This window comes from Quercus suber, unplaced genomic scaffold (genome assembly GCF_002906115.3).
Source record: "Quercus suber isolate HL8 unplaced genomic scaffold, Cork oak 2.0 scaffold_192, whole genome shotgun sequence".
In the NCBI taxonomy this organism is placed as follows: domain Eukaryota; kingdom Viridiplantae; phylum Streptophyta; class Magnoliopsida; order Fagales; family Fagaceae; genus Quercus; species Quercus suber.
The window spans coordinates 527,399-542,393 of NW_027069650.1; the positions used below are offsets into that span (position 1 = coordinate 527,399).

A 14,995-nucleotide genomic window follows, 5' to 3' on the forward strand; every position below is an offset into this window, starting at 1 on the left:
CATGTAAGGGTTGTGTGTGAAGAGAGTGTGAAAAATTGCTCATCTTTGTGCAAAGAAGCAGAGACTCGCGGCTAGGACTAGCGACTGACTCGCGGCTTGCAAGCTACTAAATGCTATACACATGAGAAGTATGCAGTAAGGTGAAGGGTCACACCAGCTGTCGTACTACAGGACAAAAGTCCTAAGTTGGTCAGACTGTTACCTCGCAACTTGAACTCACGACTTGGACAAGCCGCGAGGCCAAGCCGCCAACCAGCCTTGTTTGGCAAAAACTAACTCTTCGTATTTCAAACACACACCACTATATATAGACCCTTATACCCACGAAATGTAGAGAGCTTCCAGAGAGAATTTTGTGAGAGAAATCCTAGAGAAAAACAAGATTACCTCATCCCCAATCTTCACTAAGAGACTCTTCAAATTCCTCTACTCTTTTCCTCTCCATTGATACATCCTTGAGAGGTTCTTGACCAAATTCTTTTTTCATCACACCCACATTTGTGAGAATGTTCATTTGGTGCTAAGGGAAATAGTTTGGAAGGGACTAATATTTATTGGTTGATGTTATGAGTTATAGCGGAATTTAGTAAGCTAGAAAAGAAAAAGGTTCGGTGCAACCTCATTGGAGCAAAAAACTTGAAGGGCTTAGGTACCTAGGTAGATTAGGCTTGGAAGGTCTATTGCTGTTCATGTATCCCAACTACATTTTCTAGTGGATTATTGACCGCTTGGAGGGCAGCGGAGATGTTTTACACTGAGGGCTTCGGTTTTTTCTTTGATAACAAATCGAGTGTTGTCCTTGTGTTTGCATCTCTCTTCCTTTATCTTTGCCATTTATTTTATGTTGTGGATATGATTGTATTTGGCTGAGATTGTTTATCAATTCTGTGTTTGGGTTATGTTCATGTTCCGCACGTTAATTGTTTGATAATAAGCTTGAATTGATATTTTGTAATTTGGGGTCTAAACGTTCAAGGGTGTATTACACACATTTTGAACATTCAATTAGTATCAGAGCAGATACACTTGTTGTGGTTTAAATACCTAAGTGTGATCTTTGACCCCTTGGTTTATTTGGCATGGATTGTTCTTTGTATGCCTCTTTGTATGCCTCTTTGTATGATTTAGTTGATGATAAATGTAGCATGTCATGTGTTTGTGAAAATTCCTCTATGAGTGTGAATCCTCATGATTGTGATGCCATGTTGCATGAATCTTTGGGTGTTGTTGATATTCCAAATGAGAAACTCTTGAAGAAAAAGGCTAAGAAGTTTCAAAAGAATTTGAGCAAGTTATTTTGTGAAAATAATGATTTGATTGCTAGCTCAATGAATCCAACAAATTGGTTGAGAAATATAAGAAACTTACTGAAAATTTTCTTGAAAAGCTAAAAGAGTTTGAATATTTAAATATGGACTTGGGTGCTACACTTGTTTTAACTAACCAACTTGTTAATGAGTTAAAATGTGAAAATGAATTTCTTAAGATGCATGCCAAGTGTTTAATTGTTGAACCTATTGCCAAAAAGGATGATAATATATGTTGCAATCATGTTGTGGTACCCAATTTTGTGCCGAATGTGTGTTCTACCTCTAAGGACAAATCAGTGTACTTTTCTCCACATAAAAGAAACCAAACAGTGGAGAGAAAAGCTATTAAGTCAAAGCCTCTGTTTAGGTCTCGACCTAAAGCTTTGGATGGATCTAAGTTTGTTCCAACTTGCCACCATTGTGGTGTGACTGGTCATATAAGACCTCAATATCATAAGTTGAAGAGAGAACAAAACCATATTGCTAGATCCCTTCGTAAAAACTCTAGTGGACCTAAACACATTGTTTGTCACCATTGTGGTGCATTTAGTCATCTAAGACCTCAATGCTCTAAGTTTCATGCTTTTAAAAGAATCAAAAGAAAAGAGAAACTTGAGTTTTTTGAAAGTTGTTCTAAAAAGAGTAAATCGGATTTGAGTGAAAATAGCATGTTGTTAAAGAAAATATTTAATGCTCTTAACTCCTTGACTGTGTGCATCTCCAGTTCTCATTCTTCCAACGCTCGTCTCACTTCTCTTAAGACACTCATTCCAAACAATCATTTTGTGTGGATGAGGAAGGGTTCCTATGATTGAGTTTTTGCTCTTTTGGTCCTTGATCTAATTCTTTCGATCTTTGTAGGACCCCTAATGCATTAGATGCTTTATATCTTCATGCATTTTGTGCATCTTGCATTTTTTTCATATGCATTGTTTTTGTTTTGATCTTACTTTTATGTTTTAGTTTTTGTGTGAGTAAAAAATTTAGAACCACATAAAAAGTGAAAAATTCAAAAACTTTGATCGTATTTGTTTGAGCACATATCATATGTGAGTTTTTCCTTGTACCTAGGTACAAACGGCTTTATGCATTTACGAGCTTACCTTGTTCTTTATGCACTTATATCTTTGTGGGAAATATCTTGACATCTTTGTGTGATTGTTGTAAATCGATCTTCAAGCTTGTCATGAATGATTAGTCAATAGTTATGTTGGTTTTAATACATGCGTAGACTTGTGCCTATATTTCTTCCCACTTTTTTTTTTTTTTTACTTAAAGAGTTCAACAAATATAAGTCTCAAAATGAAAAGAGATAATGAGCTACAAAAGCCGTCGCATATACTAGTATTTGACTAGGAAAAAGTGAAAGTGACTTTTATAAAAATGATCAAATGTTATGAATTGTAAAGAAGCCAAATGAAAAGCTTCAAAGATATGTAATCATTTTCTTGTGGGAGGTCATATATGTTCATTCCTATAATTGAGATAGACTACTTGTGTTAGTACTAATTGTGTATAACTTGATTAAGTTGATCATTGAAGTTTCATTCTAAATTAAGGACTATTCCACACTTGATATACACACACAACACACATGCCTAATGTTCAATGAATGCTTTATTCATTTGTTCGATTGTACTTGTTTAAATGTGATGTGTGTGTGTTCAACTATATATGGATCAATCCAAAAAGTTTTTTGATCATTTTATATGTTTTTTGGAAGTGATTTTTATCACTCTTTGTGTTCATGTTTTGTGCTTACATTGTTTTTCAGTGTTTAAACATGTTTTGAGTTGAAAAATAGATTTCAGAGTTTTTCGCGATTCACTTGTTACTCACTCGCGACTCGCCAGTCACCAACCCAAGTCGCTAGTTTCATCAAGAAGCTTTGGCGACTCACTCGTGACTTGCTCATGACTCGCAAAATTTTCATGACTGTACTTCGCAACTCGCCCAGTCGCGAAACGCCCAAAAACAGCTTTTTAAAAGGCTTTTCGTGGGAAACCTGTTTTAAACCTCTCCCATTCTCTCTTAAACCCCTCTTTCACTATTTTTACATCAAAACCCAATCAATTTGAATAATTTTTTATTCCATTAACATCTCTAAGATAATTATATACTCTTTTCATTGATTTTGATTCTTAGATTATGTTTTGGAGAGTTTTGTGCTTTTGGTTGGGATTTTTATCATAGGGGTTGGGAAAACTTAATTTATATCAAATTTTTGTATGGGATTGGTTTCTTTTGATGATTTGTTTTGGATGTTGGCCCTTGTGGCAAAAAGAGCATGTATTAAGGGTGGTTTTCATGATGTTCATGCATTGTTTCACTTTGTTCTTCATAGTGTGCATACTAGGTGTTTGATAAAATGCCTCTTAGGTATTTTCTCGCTTGTTTGGACTCCAATGAGTATCAAACTTTGGGGTTTCTCATGTTTCCTCATTAGGAACATGTTTGGTTCATTGGTTTTGTTTTTAACACACCTTACCCCACATGTACATTTTTCATGCATTGGTCATGCGTTGCACATAGCCACCTCTTGCACACACCTTACGACCCTTGTCATGCATTGGTTCATACATTGTTTATTCATCCTAGCATGTCATGTTTACCTTATACTTTGTAGCTTTTTGTTTTGTCCGAGGTTTGAGCTTCATTTTCCCATTCATCTCACACCCCCTATGCATCATTGCACCCCTCATGCATTATTATCATTGTTCATACTATCATCTCTTGCCTTCTTTTCTCCTTAACCCTTTTGTCTATTCATGTCAAAAAGGGGGAGAGTATACTCTAGAGTAGTATACCGGAGAGTTTTGTCATTTCTATATGACTCTTGTACCGGAGAGTTTTGTCATTTCTATATAACTCTTGTACACATTTTTAGGGGGAGAAATTCCTTTCCTCATGCATATTTGTAGGGGGAGAGATATTCCATTGGGGAGATGTATATACCAAGGGGGAAAAGATATTGTTTGGTAAAGAACCTCTCAAGGATATATCAATAGAGACGAAGAGAGTAGAGAAATTTGAAAAGTCTCTTAGTGAAGATTGGGGATGAGGCAATCTTGTTTTTCTCTAGGGTTTCTCTCACAAAATTCTCTTTGAAAGCTCTCTACATTTCGTGGGTATAAGGGTCTATATATAGTGGTGTGTGTTTGAAATATGAAGAGTCAGTTTTTGCCAAACAGGGTTGGTTGGCGGCTTGGCCTCGCGGCTTGTCTAAGTCACGAGTTCAAGTCGCGATAACGGCTTGGTCAACCTGGGACTTTTGTCCTGTAATGTGACAGCTAGCGTGACCCTTCACCTTCCCGCATACTTCTCACGTGCACAGCATTTGGCGGCTTGCAAACCACGAGTCAGTTGCGAGTCCTAACCGCGAGTCTCTGCTTCTTTACACAAAGATGAGCAATTCTTCACACTCTCTTCACACACTACCCTTACATGAAACCCACCTAAATACAGGGTTACTAAGTGCTAAATTTTAAGTAAATTGGCACAGAATAAAGCCAACAAGATGGTTGATAAATTTCAACTTTACAATCTCCCCTTTTGGCTATTCCTCGACAAAACCCTATAACAAACTCTAGACTTAATGCGTGAGTTGGGAACAGTTGAAAAACTCACTCACACCTAACTCTAGAATCTGTGAAGCTTTTGAACCATAAGAACAAGAACTCCTGAAACACAACAACACAATAAGTTCATTGTATGCAGAAAACTTGTAATGCATATGGAACAAGCACAATGTGATCAAGCACAATGGAATAAAGCAATAGACCATGGAAAGACCAAAAACAAGCAGTCACTTTAAACAAGTGATCACAATGCTCATTCACACTTGGAATGAACATCCGGACATTCAAGCTGACAAACACAAGGTAAATCACTTGAATGACCAACACTCAACCAATGCACAGTACATGAAGTATATGCATCTAGGAATAAAGTCCTACAAGGGCATAAGAGTGACAACACTTAGAAGAAAATGCAAAATATTTAGTTAAAAGTACTGATTTAGCAAAGCACACAGGCAGCATAAAGCAAGGTACAAACCATAAAGCCTACAAGTAGCATAGAAACAAACCCTAAAAGCTTACAAAAGCAATATGGGTACAAAACATAAACAGAAACCTTAAAAACCTACAAAGGTATCAGGTACTTCCCTTATTATATCACTCCCCCTATCATGAATCATAGGAGCTGTGATGAACTTGGAACATATATACCTGTAACCTGAAACACTTGCACAAAACACATTAGACTTTCAAGGTAAAACAAGTAATAAACAGACAAGTATAATGTAACAAGTAAATTACGATCAAGTAAACATGATGTGAAACATGTGAGCAACTTGACCAAACAATGTCTTCTCCCCCTTAGTATATGCATCTCCCCTATGGAATATCTCTCCCCCTACGAATGTGTATAAGGAAAGGAATTTTTCCCCCTAAGAATGTGTACAAGAGTCATATAGAAATGACAAAACTCTCACATGTTTTACATCATGTTTACTTGTTACATTATACTTGTCCGTTTATTACTTGCTTTACCTTGAGGGTCTAATGTGTTTTGTGCAAGTGTTTAAGGTTATAGGCATATATGTTCCAAGTTCATCACAGCTCTTATGATTCATGATAGGGGGAGTGATATAATAAGGAAAGTACTTTATAGTTTGTATCTGGTACCTTTGTAGGATTTTAAGGTTTCTGTTTATATTTTGTACCCATATTGCTTTTGTAAGCTTTTAGGATTTGTTTATATGCTACTTGTAAGCTTTATGGTTTGTACCTTGCTTTATGCTGCTTGTGTGCTTTGCTAAATCAGTACTTTTAACTAAATGTTTTGCATTTCTTTCTAAGTACTGTCACTCTTGTACCCTTGTAGGACTTTATTCCTAGATGCATATGCTTTATGTACTGTGCATTGGTTGAGTGCTGGTCATTCAAGTGATTTACCTTGTGTTTGTCAGCTTGAATGTCTGGATGTTCATTCCAAGTGTGAATGAGCATTGTAATCACTTGTTTATAGTAATTGCTTGTTTTTGGTCTTGCCATGGTCTGTTGCTTTATTCCATTGTGCTTGATCACATTGTGCTTGCTTCATATGCATTACAAGTTTTCTGCATACAATGAACTTATTGTGTTATTGTGTTTCAGGAGTTCTTGTTCTTATGGTTCAAAAGCTTCACAGATTCTAGAGTTAGGTGTGAGTGAGTTTTCCAACTGTTCCCAACTTACGCGTTAAGTCTAGAGTTTGTTATAGGGTTTTGTCACGGAATAGCCAAAGGAGGAGATTGTAAGGTTGAAATTTATCAACCATCTTGTTGGCTTTATTCCGTGCCAATTTTCTTGTAATTTAGCATTTAGTAACCCTGTATTTAGATGGGTTTCATGTAAGAGTAGTGTGTGAAGAAAGTGTGAAGAATTGCTCATCTTTATGCAAAGAAGCAGAGACTCGTGGCTAGGACTCGCAACTGACTTGCGGCTTGTAAGCTGCCAAATGCTGTGCATGTGAGAAGCACGCGGGAAGGTGAAGGGTCACGCCAGCTATCGCACTACAGGACAAAAGTCTCAGGCTGGCCAGGCCGTTACCTCGCGACTTGAACTCGTGACTTGGACAAGCCGCGAGGCCAAGCCGCCAACAACTCTGTTTGGCAAAAACTGACTCTTCGTATTCTAAAGACACACCACTATATATAAACCCTTATACCCACAAAATATAGAGAGCTTCTAGAGAGAATTTTGTGAGAGAAACCCTAGAAAAAAACAAGATTGCCTCATCCCCAATCTTCACTAAGAGACTTTTCAAATTCCTCTACTCTCTACCTCTCCATTGATACATTCTTGAAAGGTTTTTGACCAAATCCTTTTCTCATCACATCCACGTCTGTGAGAAGGTTCATTTAGTGCTAAGGGAAGCAGTTTGGAAAGAACTAATGGTTATTGGTTGATGCTATAGGTTATAGCGGAATTCGGTAAGCTAGAAAAGAAAAAGGTTCAATGCAACCTCGTTAGAGTAAGAAGTTTAGAGGGTTTAGGTACTTGAGTAGATTAGGCTTGGAGAGTCTATTGCTGTTCATGTATCTCAACTACATTTTCTAGTGGATTATTAACCGCTTGGAGGGCGGCGGAGAGGTTTTACGCCGAGGGCTTCGGTTTCCTCTTCAATAACACATTGAGTGTTGTCCTTGTATTTGCATCTCTCTTCCTTTATCTTTGGCATTTATTTTATGTTATGGATGTGATTGTATTTGGCTTAGATTGTTTATCAATTCTGTGCTTGGGTTATGTTCATATTCTGCACATTAATTGTTTGATAATAAGTTTGAATTAATATTTTGTAATTTAAAGTCTAAACATTCAAGGGTATTTTACACACATTTTGAATATTCATGATCAATAAAATTTTCGTTACTTATGAAAAATTACCAATGAATATGAGTTCAAGAATGCATGTTTGATTGTATTTTTAGAGCACATAGACTGTAAATGTATGTAATTAATACTGGTTGTTTCTACTGGTCAAAAAATACTGGCTATTTCTTTTCTTTTGGAGCCTATAGGGCGTGCGCATACATTAATTGTTCCAGTCATTGAGTTGTCTTTCTCTGTTACTTTGATGATACATATATTAATTTGGAAACTGAAAAGCTAAAGAGAACCAAGCCAGTCACAGAAGAGGAGAGGCTAAAGCTAAAGGTGGAAATGGAAATGGAAATTTGTCATTTTTAACGTCCCTCCTATTCATGTGATTAGATTAGATATTTCTGAGAAGAAGGTCCCCTATATTATATTATATATGTCTACATCTCCATTTAATAAGTTACAGGCAACCTGTGGTCATGGAGTTATCATTTATGATATATATACACTTGTGTCTTTTTTCTTTTAAAAAAACAACCAGCATATTAGTCAGTCAGTGGACACTGGTAGTTGTGTCGTAATTAATGTGTTGTAATCACTAGTTCTGCAATTTTTACTTTTTTTAGTATCAATCTTACCTCAGATGGATTTACATAATTTATTATCATTCCTTATTCAATTCAGTGACTTTGAAGCGAAATGGGTGGAAGAACAGGCACTCAGCTATTTCTGCTGCTGCTGCTTTTCATGCAATATTTGTTTATAGCACTGACAGCCAACGATGCTTCAAACGAAGACTGTAAGTTCACTTCAATTGCTTTCTCCTTTTTCTTTCTTTGTTAATCAATTTTTCGCTGTTATCATATGTGAATGAATTACTGAGACAGAAACATGGCAAAGACTATAAATTGGATTTTTGATTCTTGAAATTTCTTCTACTTAATAATTTAAGCAAACAGAAAAATACATTCAGTTTGGTGAACTTCGGACAATAATTTGACCCACCTGGGATGAATTTTCATTTGTTCTTGTTGTAGTAAGCAGATGGAGAAACAACAAAATTGTTCTAAATTGTACTGGCAAGGGCTTGGTTCTCAGCCTCTGTCTATCTTTTGCAATTTCTGAACAATGAGGTGCTATACAAACTGTGTGTGTATATATACACACACACACGCACACACAAGACTTCGCCTATGAGGATCCCTTGATTTTAGCACAATAACATGTTTACAACACGTGGTTCATGCGCGATATGCAATTCCTCCACAGCACACAGAGGGTTACTGTTTTTGTTAGGTGATTATCAATGATCTCCAGTGTGAAGGTTATGGATCTGTGCCTTGGAGAGTTACCCTTTGTCCCATTAACTGCATATCACAATAGATTGACACACTCCCTCTTCTACAGGCACAGGGCACATTTATCTGGTAGCATTCATAAGTTAGGATTTGATAGTGTATAGTTTGATTCAAGTTACTTAGCGCATGATATAATGGTTTAGTTACTTTTAGAGTTAATTTGTAGCACTTGTAATTGGAAAGTACTCAGTCAACCTTGACAAGAAGATCATTTCTTGGATGGGGCTTTATTTTTGTTCTTTGGGTTGCTGAATAACAGTAGATTGTGACCATGTCCTGAAAATTTCTTGCCTAAAATATAATAAAGCTAGTCCTAATCCTCCTCTCAGTTTAGTACATATACAAATATAATGCTTGCTAATGAACTCCACCTCTAATGGCACTTCATTCTCCCATAATTACATGTGTAACTTATCATCAAAAAATATATATAATCCTTATATAGTTTTATTTGACCATTCATATTGTTTCTATTCCATGGCCCTTCTTGGTGATTCAATTATTAATAATATTTCATAATTTTTGCTGCAGTTAAAGGTCTACTGTCTCTCCAGGATGAGTTGAAGAACACACCAAATTGGAAGGGTAGTGCTGATCCTTGTGACAATTGGGAAGGGATTAGGTGCACCAATTCGCGTGTGACCTCCTTGTAATTTCACCCTATAATGATTTTTTAAGGTTTCTAATTCTGTCCATTCTTTTTATTTTTATATATATTAATGTGACTGTTCTTTATTCCAGAATATTGACAAGCATGTATTTGATGGGGAAACTATCTAGTGAAATCAGCCAGTTGTCTGAGTTGCAGACTTTGTAGGTCATCTATTTGCTTTTATTTGCACTTGGCTGCTTCTGTTTTTATGGTAATCCAATTGAACTATTGTATTGAGGAAAAACTTGGCTACCATCTGTTTTCATAGGCTTTTAGTACTCAGATGTCTAAAGATTCAATGCTCAACAAAATCTGAGGCCGCACATACCTCATGCCTGGGAGCCCTTTATCTTTGAGACATGCATCCCAGAAATCAACTATTTCACGGGATTATTATCACAAAAATAGTGACTAAGAAATTTTTACACACAATGATGTGACTGTTTTGACAGTGGGGATAGGGTATTAAGGAACAACTGGCTCAATGGCACCTTAGATGTTGGCACCGCCTATAGCAACCAACTGCAACTTATCGATCTGCAGAACAATTCAATTGAAAACTTCACAGGAAGTGGTATAAGATACAACAAGAAGTTGATGTAAGCCATATTTAGTTTGGTTGTTTTATTTTAATTGCACTATTAAAAGAATAACTTGTTTTTCTTGTTGGATTTTTCATTTTTGCTGACAACTGGGGGGATAGGGGTTCCAAACCTAGGTTCTCCTCCATGAAGAGAATTGGGCAATTCCATTACATCATAAGACTCTTGGTTTGTTGGAGTCAAATATCCATGATATGTACACTATCTTCAGGTTTTTTTAAGCAGTTTTTCACATCATTGGACTAATTATCCATAATTTTTCTGCAGACTTGTGGATAACCCATTTTGTAAGAATAATAATGAGAGTTGCTGCATGGTTCCCCAATTAAAAAACAGTACATTCTCAACTCCACCAAATAACTATCAGCCTATAAACTGCAATTTGGGTCAGGATTCCAACCCCAGTTGCAAATGTGCATATTCATACAAGGAACTCTATTTTTTCAAGCACCTTCCTTCTCAGATTTAGGAAACCCAAGTTACTACATAGATATTCAGGGGTCTCTAATGAAATTTGTGCAGTCACACAAGCTGCCTGTGGATTCAGTTTCCATAAGTACCCTCTTTAAAGACTCATCTGAGAACCTTGAAATGAGCATACAAGTCTTCCTATTTGGTCAAAATCGTTTCAATCGAACAGGAATTTCTAACATTGGGTTTGTGCTTAGCAACCAGACATTTAAGCTGTTAGGTTCTAAAGATTTAGAATTTTATGTATTTAGAACTCTAATGTGTAATGTTGGCAAACTATGATCAAAACAATATGTTTAGTCTTGTTTAGACTTGCTCAAAGTTGTGTCTTTTATGTAAAGTTGGAATCAAGTGGCTGCAGAAGTGTTAATGACTTTCGGCCTGGTTCGATTGATCAGAAATTAGATTCGATCGATCGAAAGTCACTTATCAGCAAAATCAGCAAACGTAAAAAGGCCATAACTTATTCGTTTGAAGCCCAAATTGCGAGCTCTTTTTTTCAGTATTTAAAGGACATCATAAGCTAACCTTAGGGAGGGTTTTTGGAGCTTTTTAGAGAGATTAGAGTGCCTCTTGTGCCTTCTTTTATTTTTTAGGGTTTTGTACCCAAACCTCTCTAAGCCTTTGTTGCTCATATTGTTGTTTTGTATAAATCTCTTGTGAGATCTTTGAAGAGTTTTCCTTTACACAAAACTTAGGGTTTTCAAGGTGGAGATATTATCAAAACCTTGATGATCATTCAGTTGCAGATTCAAGAACTTAAAGAATATCAAGCGTGGGTGCTTGTAACTGATTGAAGAGTCCAAGAAAGAAGGAGTCCGTGGATTCAGAGCTTGCACGTGGTCGTGTCAGTAAGTTCTACTGGTGGGTAGCATTAGAAAGTCAAGCGGGGAGCTTGTAGTCCTTCTGTATGAACTTCGATTCTTTCGCATAGTGGATTCAGGTTTACCTTGAGGATAGCTAGGTCCAATCCTCCCCAGGTTTTTACCGTGTGGTTTCCTGGGTGATCATATCATTGTGTCTTTTATTATTCCGCTGCTTTATTATTTTGATATGATTATTTGATTGCTTTAACCTAGAATTGCATAATTTGACTAAGTAACAACTTGGCTAATTAATCTAGGCTAACCAATCTGGTTGTTTTAAGGAGTCTAAAACCGTTCATAAGTCTCTAGATAAATTTGAACCCTTCTATTTTAAGTCTATGCCATATGGACCCTTTTCAGGTAACTTCAAATTTGCATTCTATATTAAAAAGTAATACTTGTAATATTTTCCTTTTCTTATTGTGATGCATCTCTTAAAAAAGAACTTGATACAATGTTAGCTTCATCTTAATATGACCTCTCTGGCTCTCTCTCTCTCTCTCTCTATCTTGCACATGTGCATCATTTAGAGGAATATACAAAGTCAAAAAAGCAGTCAAGCATAGGCATTATTATTGGAGCAGCAATTAGTGGCACTGTCCTGCTACTTCTATTACTCTTAGCAGGGTTTTATGCATTCCACCAAAAAAGAAGAGCAGAAAGAGCTTCTGGTCAATTTACACCCTTTTGGTAAAATAACTATGACATAAATTTTGTACTTCAGAGCTATTAATCAAAATTGTAAGGGATATATTCACTTTCACACCATACAAATGCAACACGCTGGGATCCAAAGAATGGCAGTGGTGGCGTTCCTCAGTTGAAAGGAGCAAGATGTTTCTATTTTGAAGAGCTTAAGAAGTACACCAAGTTTTCTTAAGAAACTTCTATTGGATCTGGGGGTAATGGAAAGGTTTAAATATGAATACTCTCTCAAGAATTTTGGTTGTTCATGAAAGTTCCAAGAATATATTAGAAGATTTTTTAAATTTTATAACAAGAAATATTTTTCACTTAATGCAATTTGTTCTGTTCTCTTACCACTTCAAATGTTTAATTTCCATTACAAAATCTTTTCCTTTTTCTCCCCATAATTTTTTTGGTTAATGACAACTCCTTAAGTTTCTCAATGTAGTTCTGAACTACTCCTGTTGATAAATTTTGTTACCAAATGTCTAATTTGTCAACATTACTATTGGTTTATCTAGGGACTCTTCCCACTGGTCAACTGATTGCCATCAAACGAGCTCAGAAAGCATCAATGCAATGTGGCCTTGAGTTCAAAACCTAGATTGAACTTCTGTCAAGGGTTCATCATAAGAATCTTATCAGCCTTGTTGTTTTTTGTTTTGATCAAGGTGAACAAATGCTTGTATATGAATGTGTTCCAAATTGATCCCTGAAGGATAACCTTTCAGGTACTTCAACCACTATTAAAATGGCTTTCAGTAAGTTTTCTTTATACTTCAACAGTGTGCCTTCCTCCAGAGACAATATTAGAGGAAAACATAATATGTCATAACTCTGATTGCCTTTTTCCAGGCAATGTAAATTATCATGTAGATAATGTTGATATATTTTTTCTTTAACATTTAATGAGATAGCCGTTCTTTGTGCAGGGAAGTTAGGATTCAGGTTGGATTGGACGAGGAGACTAAAAATCACACTTGGTACAGCTAGAGGCCTGGCCTATCTTCATGAACTTGCTAACCCTCCTATTATTCACAGGGACATTAAATCAACCAACATTCTCCTGGATGAACACTTAAATGCAAAAGTGTCTGATTTTGGACTATCTAAGCCTATGGGTGAAGGAGAAAAGGGCCATGTCAGCACTCAAGTTAAAGGCACAATGGTCAGTGGAAAATCTTTTTGCAAAACTTTTTTAGCGAAAGAAAATAAACATCAGGAGCTTATAATAATCCAGCTACATTTAGTAATGGAAGAATCAGATCAAGACTTTTGCACAAAACTGTCCCATTGTCAGGGTACCTAATCCTTTTGTTGAATTGGATGTCAGTTGTATGATGATATTCACTATGTTAAAAGTTTATGATTTTATTAATATTTGTAATTTGTGTGTTTGATTTTATTGGTCCCTAGTTGTATACATCAAGTACAAGTGGGTGACTTTTTTTTTTTTTTTTTTTTTTTTTTTTTTTAAAAAAAAAAAAAAAAAAAAAAAAAAAAACATCTGACACTGTGACTTTATTCCTATACTGGTGTAGGGGTACATGGATCTTGAGTATTACATGACCCAACAGTTAACTGAAAAGAGTGATGTATATAACTTTGGAGTGGTAATGCTAGAATTGATAACTACAAGAATGCCAATTGAACGGAGGAAATATATTGTTAGAGTGGTACAAACGGAAATTGATAGAACTAAAGATCTATACAACCTTCAAGAAATTCTAGACCCTACCATTGGTTTGCAAACATCACTGAAAGGTCTGGAGAAGTTTGTGTACCTGGCAATGAGGTGTTTTGAAGAATCAGAAAGCAACAAGTCGACAATGGGTGATATGGTGAAGGAGATTGAGGACATAATGCAGATGGTTGTTGTGAGCTTTTAGACCCCTTAAAACATAACCAGATTAACCTAGTTAATTAGCCAAGTGATTACTTAGTCAAATTATCAGATCTTGGTTAACCACAAATATATCATATTAATGTAAAGTGTAGAAAATAAAGAACACAAAGATATGATGACCTAGGAAAACTAAACAGGTAAAAAACCTAGGGAGGATTTAACCTATCTATTTTCAAGGTAAAACTGAATCCACTATGAAAGAATTGAAATTTACATAATAGCGACTTAGACCACTAATATCCTATTGCTACCTGGAGTAGGAAACTTACTATCACGACCCCATGATAGCTCTGAGTCCACGGACTACTTCTTTCTTGAATTCCCAGCAAGTACAAGCACTCCCGCTTGTGTATCTTTAAACTCTTGAATTTGCAACTGAATGATCACCAAGTTCTTGACATAATCTTGAACCTTCGAAACCCTAAGTATGTGTAAAGGTAAGCACCTCTAAATCTCACAGAAGATTCACACACATAGCATAAAGAGCTACAAAGACCTTAGAGAGCTTTTGGGTACAAAACCCTAGATCTACAAAAGAGGCACACTCTTCTCTCTAAAAGCCTCATAAAAACGTGCTTAGGGTTTCCTTTATATACTAAGAGAAGTAGATCTGAAACCCTAATCCTTAATGGGCTTGGGCTGAGTTGGAAAATTCTACAGAAAAACAATCTGCACAACTTTTGATCGATTGAGCCTAATTTTCAATCGATCGAGCCAAGCAGCTTTACACAGTAAATCCTGCAGAACACTTTAAGCAAGTCTAAACAAGACTAAAACG

The 14,995-nt window shown here is 36.1% G+C and overlaps 1 protein-coding gene and 1 pseudogene across 1 annotated transcript; both read left to right on the forward strand.

The window, feature by feature from the left end:
- Nucleotides 1-8,052: 8,052 nt before the first annotated feature.
- LOC112007014 (leucine-rich repeat protein FLOR 1) lies at nucleotides 8,053-10,723 on the forward strand. Its single transcript, XM_065778849.1, has 4 exons — nucleotides 8,053-8,474; nucleotides 9,565-9,682; nucleotides 9,775-9,846; nucleotides 9,954-10,723. The coding sequence occupies exons 1-4, from the start codon at nucleotides 8,375-8,377 to the stop codon at nucleotides 10,039-10,041; spliced, it is 378 nt and encodes a 125-aa protein (XP_065634921.1). The 5' UTR covers nucleotides 8,053-8,374; the 3' UTR covers nucleotides 10,042-10,723.
- LOC112014117 (leucine-rich repeat receptor protein kinase HPCA1-like) lies at nucleotides 10,601-14,200 on the forward strand (annotated as a pseudogene).
- Nucleotides 14,201-14,995: the final 795 nt, after the last annotated feature.